The sequence below is a fragment of the Nicotiana tomentosiformis genome, chromosome 5 (genome assembly GCF_000390325.3).
Source record: "Nicotiana tomentosiformis chromosome 5, ASM39032v3, whole genome shotgun sequence".
Classification (NCBI taxonomy): Eukaryota; Viridiplantae; Streptophyta; class Magnoliopsida; order Solanales; family Solanaceae; genus Nicotiana; species Nicotiana tomentosiformis.
In genome coordinates this window covers 109,389,280-109,400,621 of record NC_090816.1, presented here as the reverse complement: position 1 = coordinate 109,400,621, position 11,342 = coordinate 109,389,280, and the positions used below count along the sequence as shown (strand labels likewise).

The 11,342-nt window shown below is 37.0% G+C and overlaps 1 protein-coding gene across 1 annotated transcript; it reads right to left on the bottom strand.

Annotated features, from left to right (window-relative positions):
- Positions 1 to 7,469: 7,469 nt before the first annotated feature.
- Positions 7,470 to 7,925, bottom strand: LOC138892978 (uncharacterized). Its single transcript, XM_070176739.1, has one exon. The coding sequence runs from the start codon at positions 7,923 to 7,925 to the stop codon at positions 7,470 to 7,472; it is 456 nt and encodes a 151-aa protein (XP_070032840.1).
- Positions 7,926 to 11,342: the final 3,417 nt, after the last annotated feature.

The window sequence follows — 11,342 nt, the reverse complement described above, 5'->3', positions numbered from 1 at the left end:
TATGCTTTACAGTTGTTATGTGACTTGTTGGGGTGATTAGTTCAGGTACGGTGAGGTTCTGGAATGATTTGGAACACTCAGTTCCAAGGTTTAGAACCTAAGTTGAAAAGGTTGACCGGATGTTGACTTATGTGTAACTACCCCAAAGAAGTTTTGCTAAGAAAATTAAGGTTTTGTGGTGCCGAGGTAGATCAATGTGCTGGTGAGTAAGAGAAAATTTCTGGCAGAAAAATATATTTCTGCAGTCCACTATGCGGCCGCATAATGGCCGCAAAGTAAAGCAAAAATGAGCCAAGTTTGAGGACCATTGTGCAGTCAATTATGCGGCCGCATAAGCGTTTTGCGAACCGCAAAACCTATCGCAGAATCAACTTGGGATTTTCGTAGGGAAGTTATGTGGTGCATTATGCGACCACAGAACAGGTCTACGGTGTATTTTGTGATCGCATAACAGGTCTGCGGGTCGCAAAACTGTCGCAGACCCAACCTAAAACAACCCAGTTTTGAAGATTAATTCCACGGTCCATTTTGTGGGCTGCACAACAGTTCTGCGGTGCACTCTGTGATCACAGACCTTAGTTCGGAGAATCCATTTTCTGATTTTTATAACCCAACCCAATTTTGATTTATAGCCCTTGAAGCTCATTTTGGCGCAAAAATCTGACATTTTTAGAGAGAAGGGAGAGTGTTCTAGAGAGAGGAAAAAGCTCAAGGAAATATCACAAGATGTTCACCCAAGAGGTAAGGTTCTAACCCCTAGTCTTCAATTTCGAATTTGGATAAAGATGGGTGATTGGGAGTATGATCCTTGAGTGTAAGAGTATTATTTATACATACACGTACCAATAAGGTTTGTAAAAAGATTGTTGAGTTCAAATGGGTAAAGATTGTGTTGAAAATGGTAGAAATATTCAAAGATTTTAATTGAAGATTTGAGGGTCGAGTTGATGTCGGAATTTGGTGAAATTTATATGGTTGGACTCGTGGTTGAATGGGCGTTCATATTTTGTAACTTTTGTCGGGTTTCGAGACATGGGACCCACATGCAACTTTTGAGTTAAATTTCGGATTTTTGTTGGAAAATTAATGTTTTCTTATGGGATTAATTCCAATAATTGGTATTGACTAAATCAAATTAATTGTGGCTAGATACGAGGCATTTGGAGACTAATTCTCGTGGCAATGGCATAGCGGAATAAAGAAATTACACTGTTTGAGGTAAGTAGCAGTTTTAAATTTGGTCCTGAGGGTATGAAACCCCGGATTATGTGTTATGTGATTGGTTTTGAAGTGACGCACATGCTAGTTGACGGGCAAGTGGGCGTGCACCGTAGGAATTATGACTTGGTCAAATTCTATGAAACTGTGTAGTTGAATAATCTATTAATACCTGTATATTGTTTCCACGTATTAGCGAAATTCAACTATGAATCATGTTTAAATCATGTGTTGACACTGTTGGGACCCATAGAGGTCGTGTACATGTTGAATTATCTGTTAAATTATTATTTGTACTCATCAACGGTTTCACTTGCATATTACATCTCAGTCTCTCTTATTCATTATTGATGCATCATGTCATTGTTGTTGGGCTGCTTATCATGATTTCTGAGAGCGCGAGAGACTAGAGAGGTTGATGACTGAGTGAGGCCGAGGTCCTAATTGTGAGGATATTTATGGGATCGGGCTACACGCTGCAACGTGTTTCATTATTTTATTCCATTATTTGCTTGTTATAGCGCTTGGGCTGAAGGAACCCCTCCGGAGTCTGTACACACTCCCAGTGAGCGTAGGTATCTACTGAGTGCGAGTGCCGAGTGCTGAGTGACCATGAGTAAAGAGTGACTATGAGGCTGGAGTGAATGGGAGGACTGAGTGACTGTTACCGTGAAAGAATGCATTGATTTCATTATTTGCTACATTTCACCTGTCATATATCACTATTTTGGAAATTTCGGAAAAATATTATTTTTTGTTTCGGTCAAATTTGATATGAAATTACTGTAAAATTTTAAATGTTAAACTTGAGAGCATGCCTACCCTTTTTTTATTGAAAAGTATTGTATTTAGACTTAGCTGAGAAGCTCGTCAATACTTTCAGTTTCTTATTTATTATTGTTACTTGCTGAGTTGGTTGTACTCATACTACATCTTGAATTTTGTGTGCAGATTCGGGTGATCCCGGACACACTAGGTGTTGATTCTTTCACACAATTGATTTTTCGGAGATTCAGAGGTAGCTGTTATGTTTCGCAGACCTTGTCTCTCATTTCCTATCCTTTTGTTTATTGTATTTGGTATCAGATTATTATTGACCGGGTTTTCCAGACTTATAATGTATAGATGCTCATGTACTCAGTGGCACCAGGTTTTTGGAGTGTTTGTATTGGGATTTGTACGATTCTTGGTATTATATTTAAACATCATGTTTTCAAACTTAAAGAAAATCGTGGATTATTGATGTTGTCGGCTTGCCTAATATTGAGATAGGCGACATCACGACGGGTTAGAATTTTTGGATCGTGACAAGATCCTGTTATCCTAAGCCCATACTTTCCTTGTAATTCAAGATCTTTACACAAATAGCTAGTTGGATAGACTATTTACTTTTCCTAGCTAATATACATAGTTCATAAACATATTATACATAATTATATACATATTATACATCGCTCGATTATTTTTAGTTTAGGCGTTGAGTGGGCGGCTATTTAAATTAAGATAAGTTTACTCCAATTGATGAAAGTTGAAAATAGTGTCCTAACAGCTATTATTATAGTAGTAATTAGATTAATTCTTCTTGTTGGTTGACCATGAAGGCCCAATATGCTAGCCCAATGTTTTATAGCAAACTTCATTTGTAGCCATCTAGGGAAAACTAATTGCAAAAGGTAGTCACAAAATAAACCATACAATTAATAGCCCAAAATCAATTATAAGGGCTAGCCCAAAATCATCCTTGCTCCGTTTATCTCTTGGGTGTATGATTTTCATGGTAAGAAAATATTTTCTCCAACTAAAAGGAATTTTCTAGAGATTTTTTGGATGCTTGATTTATCATTGCCAAATTGGTACTGATCAGAAAGATTTTTTTAGTTAACCATGATTTAAGGGGTGATTTTACTTCAAACAAATATTGAACCCTTAGATCTGGAAATTGACAGGTGTGATAAACATAAACGTGTACTTGGCAAACTGGAGGACGCTGTAATGGAGGGAGCCTAACCAACGAGTTAATTTACTCATTGATTTAACTTGGTTAACAGGTTTATTAAGATCATATCATCCTACCCATTGGGCACCCACAACAACGGGTTAATTTGCAAGTAAGCTAACGTTCAACCCGACCTAACAAGTAGTTAGGGGCATGAGGAGGCATAGAATTTGGAAGAGAACGGTGGTAAAGCAGATTTGGGCTTCTCAGTATCTGATTACACATTATTTAACTTATATATACTGTAAAAAATATATACCATATCAACACATTTTAGCCCATTGATATAATTTTTCAAGTATCACTATACAAAATATATACTAAATAGATTGTCACTACATAATTTATATACAATAGATTGTCACTATACAAAATAGACTGTCACTATACAAAATATATACTAAATAGACTGTCACTATACAATTTATATACAATAGACTGTCACTATACAAAATATATACAAAATAGACTGTCACTATACAAAATATATACTAAATAGACTGTCACTATACAAAACATATACAAAATAGACTGTTAATATATAAAAAATATACAAAATAGATATTTCGGACTATTAGATGTAATATGTTTGGACCGAAGGGTCATTTCATGTCAATGAGAAAAAATATGGGCTATTAAAATTTTGAGGATTCATCGTTACATTCGAAAAATGAGTGGCCCGTTCTCAATAAAAAGATACCAAATTATTCTTTATCTTTATCCTATGCATGGAAATTAGCAGGACGAAAAGCAAGAGAACGGAAAGGAAAGGAAAAGAATAAAAAAGAGGCAAACTTAGGGAAAGTTGGACTACTTTATATTGCTTTCCCTTATATCGTCAGAAGAGAAGAAGATGAGAAGGAAACTAAAATATGCTTATCCTTTCCCAATCTTTTTTCGAGAAAAAGGACAAAAAATAAAGGGAATATATTTCCCAAGTATTCTTTTTTTTCTTTTTACTTCCAGATCAAATGAAACAAAGGTTATTGAAATAAAAACTCTTGTAGTATATCTTGCGGGGAAAAAAAATCAAAGGAAGCAAATCTCAGATTTCTACCACTTTAGATATTCAGTCCCCATTGTTCAGGACCGAAATTATGCTAGAAGGAGATTTATTGAGTTACTATACGCCTTCAAAATCATATCAAACATAAAAATCATGTCTTTTTCAGAGAAAAAGATTACTCACACTTTATGTTTACATCAAGTTACAAGTTAGCGAAGAAGAAAATACATACAATTAAATTAATCTTAGTTAAATTATAACAATCTATATAAGAATATGTGGCATCAATTTATTATTTTAAATTAACCTTATTTAAATTATAACAATCTATATAAGAAAATACGTGGCCGGCAAGCATATGTCACATTCAAATACCAAGACAACGTTGAGAATTGGTAGTCCACCTAGCATCAATCAAGAATATTAATTTGATATACAATTTAAAATAACTTATATCATTTAATAAAATAAAATTGATTCCATACAAGATCATAATAAACTTTCTATAGTATGTCAGCCAACGTATCAAAGAGGAAAATAAACAAAATAAACGATGGTCAAAATAAACTAACACAAGTATCGTGTTTGACCACTAGGATTATTATATTATGTGACCTCTAATACTATATATGGATTTTCACTTGTTCAATAAGAAAATTTGTCGAACACTATTACAAAAATTCGAATATTCGTAAGTGATGTATTAATTTAAAGGGAAAAGAATTCGGCAGTAGCACTTACTAGAGCAATGCAAGACTGCAAGAGTATATAATTAAAAAAAAAAACTAGAATATAAAAGCAAGCACAATTTGGAGTTTTAGTTAATCGAATTAATTTTTACTACTTTTGGTATGGACTAAATTTAACTATTTTAGTAGTACATATATATATATATGCGGCTGTTCGTTCGGCCGATTGTCCAAATTTTGGTGGCAAATCTTGAGATGCCCATGAGATAATTTATTTTAAGATTGATTTATTAACCGAATACTTGAAAGATAATTGCTGGTAGGAATAACAGGATGTAATAATTCATTCAACAACATCGACCCAGTAGTAATTCCACTAGTGGGGTATGGGGAGGGTAGAGTGTACGCAGACCTTACCCCTACCCTGTGGATAGAGAGGCTGTTTCCGGGAGACCCTCGACTCAGAGTTAAAAGATCTGTAACAACAACAGAAACCAGACAAATAGTATCAGCACCGTAAGTGACAACAAATAAGTGGAAGGACAATAAGTATGTTAATAATAATAAAATTGAAAAACAATAAATATTGAAAATAAAAATCGTGTGATGAACAACAACCGCTAGCAGACCTAGACAAAACTCTACCAGACTAGCTGGAAAAACGCTCAACTACCCCTAACCTACAACCCTAATACTCGACCTCCACGTCTCCCTATCCAGGGCCATGTCCTAGGAAATCCGAAGTTGTGATAAACAACAACCGCTAGCAGACCTAGACAAAACTCTACCAGACTAGCTGGAAAAACGCTCAACTACCCCTAACCTACAACCCTAATACTCGACCTCCACGCCTTCCTATCCAGGGCCATGTCCTAGGAAATCCGAAGTTGCGCCATGTCTTGCCTGATCATCTCACCCCAATACTTCTTAGGCCGCCCTCTACCTCTTCTCGTACCTGTCAAATTCAACCGTTCACACCTACTCCTCTGCACGTGCCCGAACCATCTAAGCCTCGCTTCCCGCATCTTGACGTCCATGGGAGCCACGCCCACCCTCTCCCGAATATCGTCATTCCTAATCTTATCCAGCTTAGTGTGCCTACACATCAATCTCAACATCCTCATTTCTGCTACTTTCATCTTCTGGATATGAGAATTCTTGACTGTCCAACACAAAGCTCCATACAACATGGCTGGTCTAACCACCGCTCTATAGAACTTACCTTTAAGTTTCAGTGCCACCTTCTTGTCGCACAGGACTCCAGACGCTAACCTCCATTTCATCCACCCCACCCCGATACTGTGCGTGACATCACCGTCGATCTCCCCGTCTCCCTGGATAATTGACCTTAGGTACTTGAAACTCTCTCTCTTAGGGATGACTTGCATGTCAAGTGTCACCTCCATGTCCGCCTCCCCCGACACCTCGCTAAACTTACACTCCAAATATTCCGTCTTGGTCCTACTCAACTTGAAACCTTTAGACTCCAGGACCTGCCTCCATACCTCTAGACTCTTATTTATGCCGCCTCTCGTCATATCAATCAGAACTATATCATCAAGGAACAACATACACCATGGCACCTCCCCTTGAATATGGTGTGTCGGTGCGTCCATCACCAGAGCAAATAAGAACGGGTTGAGCGCAGATCCTTGGTGTAATCCCATAACCACTGAAAAAGGCTCTGAGTCCTCTCCCACAGTCCTAACCCGAGTCTTAGCTCCATCATACAAATCCTTTATCACCCTAATATAAGCTACCGACAAACCTTTCACCTCCAGGCATCTCCAAAGAACGTCCCTAGGGACTTTGTCATACGCCTTCTCTAGATCAATAAATACCATGTGCAAATCCCTCTTCTTATCTCTGTACTGTTCCACCAACCTCCTGATAAGGTGCATAGCTTAGGTAGTAGAACGACCCAGCAGGAACCTGAACTGGTTTTATGATATTGACACCGCCCTCCTTACCCTCCCTTCCACCACCCTCTCCCAAACTTTCATGGTATGACTTAGTAACTTAATACCCTTATAGTTGTTACAATTCTGGATATCCCTTTTGTTCTTGTACAACGGGATCATCGTACTCCACCTCCACTCATCTGACATCCTTTTCGTCCTGAAAATAATATTAAACAGTTCAGTCAGCCACTCCAAACCTGCTCTACCCACATACCTCCAAAATTCTACTGGAATCTCGTCTGGTCCAGTCGCTTTGCCCTGGCTCATCTTACGTATTGCTCCTACGACCTCCTCCACCTCAATACTCCCACAGTTCCTAAAGTCTTGGTGACTCTCGGAGTGCCCCAATTCCCCTAACATGATATTTCTGTCTCCCTCTTCATTCAGAAGTCTATGAAAGTACGACTGTCATCTCTGCTTAATTTGGGCATCTTTCATAAATACACGACCTTCCTCGTCTTTGATGCACTTCACTTACTCCAGATCACGAGCCTTCCTTTCTCTCGCTTTGGCCAGCCAAAATAACTTCTTGTCCCCACCTTTACCCCCCAATTCCACATACAGTCGCCCAAACGCAGCCGTCTTAGCCTTCGTGACCGCTACTTTCGCCTCCCTCCTAGCTTCCTTATATCTTTCTGTCGCCCAAACGCAGCCGTCTTAGCCTTCATGACCGCTACTTTCGCCTCCCTCCTAGCTTCCTTATATCTTTCTTTGTTCGCTCTCCTCTGCTCCTCGCCGGTGCTCTTCACTAACTTAAGGAAAGCCGCTTTCTTCGCTTCTACTTTACTCTGGACCACGTCATTCCACCACCAATTACCTCGGTGCCCACCTAAGTATCCCTTCGAGACCCCTAACACCTCTCTCGCCGCCTCCCTTATACAATCCGCCGTCGTCGTCCACATACCGTTAGCATCTCCACCACTCTTCCAGGATCCTATCGTCGCCAACTTCCCCTCCAACTCCAGCGCAGTATACTTAGTCAAGGCTCCCCACCCGATCCTCGGTTGACCCCGTACAAACCTTTTCTTACTCTTTATCAAGATACCGATGTCCATTACCAAGAGTCAATATTGTGTCCCGAGGTTCTCACTCGGGATCATCTTACAATCCTCGCACAACCCCTTATCACACCTCCTGAGGAGAAGATAATCAATCTGAGTCTTAGCCACCATACTCCGAAAAGTAATCAAATGCTCCTCCTTCTTCGGAAAAATAGAGTTCACGATCACCAACTCAAAAGCTCTAGCGAAATCCAGCAGTGAAGTGCCTCCTCCGTTCCTAACCCCAAAGTCGAAGCCGCCGTGCACCTCACCAAAGCCACCAGCAGACGACCCAATATGCCCATTGAAATCCCCTCCTATAAATAACTTCTCCGTAGGTGGAGTACCATGCACAACCTCATCCAACGCCTCCCAAAAGCGCCTTTTAACCGCCTCCAATGTAATAATTCATTCAAATATGTATATTGACGATTATAAATTACGCACTCGCACTACTTTGAGATTAATTACCATTTCTTACCACATCACAATATTTGCTAATGAAGATAATTACTTATCCATTATACTGAATAGCACACTAATGTATGTCAAGCGTGCATGTGTTATTACATATATAACTAATCCCTCGATAATAATCATTTTATTTTGACCCGAGCGGCACAACACATAGCCTCTTTGGCCAAGCTGCCAAAAACTACCTATTTTAAAAAGTGCTTTACCCAAAAGTATTTTTGGAAAAAAATAATTTGTGTTTGGCCAATTCAATTAAGAAGTATTTTTTGCAATATTCGGTAAATAAATTGTGTTTGGCCGATCTTTCTAAAAAGTACTTTTGAGTGTCAAATTACCAAAAAGGATAGTTCCAAGGTCTTATAATTATTTTTAAGAGAAAAATGAACTTAAATATTTAATCGTAAGAGACTTTTATTTTTTATTTTATTTAATTAAAATACAAAAAATAAAGTAAACATACATATTAAAGATTTAAATCAATATAATATATATAGTTATACCAAAGCATATAATATTATCTAGTATAATAACTTGTTGTTTACATGATGATTTGAATAATCAAAATACATCATTCAGTATGAATTAGAAGTCTATTCAACAAATTACTATATATTAATAATCTACCATAAAATAATAAGTAAAGTCACTCACACATGATAATATTTCTCAATAATTTCATCTCAAATTCTATCATACAATGCCTCCATATTAATAGAAGACTTGCCTTGCATTTCTAAAGGAATAACACAAGGCCCCTTTCCTATCTCAATCTCTGCAGTAACGTCTTCATTAGCATAATAGTTGAATTCCTTATAGATAGAAGAATGTCGTCGGATAAAATTTTGTATAGCTATGATAACTGTAACAAGATGATTCTGAGTGTAAAACTTGAAATATGGCATTGAGCGTAAAATAGAAATAATTTTAAATATATAAAAAATTATTGTTTTCATAAAAAAGAAGAAGTTAAGTATGTTTACATTCAAATTCAAAAAGAGTAACTAATTATTAATAACACATAATGCATAATTTAATTTCTTAAAATTTAAATTCAAAAAAAAAATAATTATTACCTAACCTAACTAACTTTGTCCTAAGTTTGCCAAGTGGCCTATTGTTGTCACGACCCCAGTTTTCCTTCATAGGATGTTGTGATGGCACCTAATTTCTAAGGTTAGGTAAGCCTAACACTTGTTGATTAAATAATAGATTTCTAACCAAATAACTAATAAGCATGAAACAAAAGTTTCTATAATACGCCAACAATCTCAACATAATATTATATACCAAAGCCGGTAGTACAAGTCATAAGCTTTTCTAAGAGTCACTAGTAATAACAATACATCATTGTTCCGGAGTAATGGGAAACAATGAAAATAAAATACAATAGAAGGTAACTTCGGAGCATGTGAACGCCAACATGTATACCTTGAAGTCTCCAGCCGCACATGCATGAGTCTTAATCCAACTCGATCAAAAATACCTGGATCTACACAAAAATGTGTAAAAGCGTAGCATGAGTACACCATCACGGTACCCAGTAAGTATCGAGCCTAACCTCGGTAGAGTAGTGACGAGGCCAGGTTAAGACACCTTCCAGACATGTAAACCCGTGCAGGATATAACATAGAGCTAACAAGGAAAGGCCGCCAATGTAAGACCAACAACAGAAGAATCAGGAACTTACAATCAACGATGAAAATAATAGGAGTGCGAATAACAACAAGAAATAACTAGGTAATAAAGTAACAACATAGTTAGGATACAAATAAAATATGAATAAACTCAAGCATGGAGAACCAATGACAACTCAATCCATCCAATCATACCCAATGCACAAGTCACAACAAGAACTATCTAAGGTACCACTCCTCCTAAATCTCAAATTATAAGTCACAACTTTCAAATCTTACAAGCATGGAACCTCGTGCCTATATTTTTTCCAAATCACTTTCGCACGACAAAGTCCACGTGCTATCATGTACATTGTATCCATGTAAAATTGCTAAATAGAATATTCAAGAGGTTTATTTATATACGATAAGGCATAATAAAAACCTTAAATAAAGTAGGGGATCAAATGAGAAAACGAGTTTATTTTTGAAATTATTTAGGTGAGGAAAGTAATAATTTTAAGTAAAATAAAGCATAAGATAAGCTACTGAATTAAGTATAGAATTTATTAAATTAAAATATAATAACGAATTTTAGGTAAAGTAAAAACATCAAATAGGGTAAGGAGTTTAAGTTGAAAAATTAATTAAAGTAAAATATGACAACTATTAAGAATATAAAGTATCGATTGACACGATGAGTTTTAACTTAAGAGTCACATAAGGTAAGCATGTTAATAATTATTTTAGTTAAAACAGTTATGTTACAAATAACTCAGCAGGGTATGAGAGAATGACTAAGCATAGTAAATTCATTTTGAAAATAAATTCACCAAAATAATAATAATAATATGAAAGGAAAACAGGAAATGACGGCAAATGTAACGACCCAACCAGTCGCTTTGAGAATAAGCGTTTGTTCGGTGGCTTAAGGTCTCGAGAAACTTCGTATTATACGTTATGACTTACGCGTGTGGTCGGGTTCGATTTTCGTATGATTCGGGGTCAATTTAGAATAAGGATTCTTGTTTTAGAAGCTTAAGCAGTAATAGTTGACCGGAGTTTTGACTTTTGTGTACACGACTCCGAAATGATTTTGGACTTAGGTGTGCGTCCGGATTTGGATTTGGAGGTCCGTAGGATAATTTGAAGCATTTCGACGAAAATTGGAAAGTTGAAGTTTTTGAAAGGTTGAGAGGTTTGACCGAGAGTTGACTTTGGTGATATCAGGATTGGATTTAGATTCTGAGAGTTGGATTAGCTGCTTTATGTCATTTGGGACTTGCATGCAAAATTTGACGTCGTTTCGGGTTGATTTGATATGTTTCGGCGCGAGCTTTAGAAG

Excerpts from the sequence above, each read along its gene's own strand:
- LOC138892978 (XM_070176739.1), bottom strand. The coding sequence starts at position 7,925 with ATGGACATCGGTATCTTGATAAAGAGTAAGAAAAGGTTTGTACGGGGT.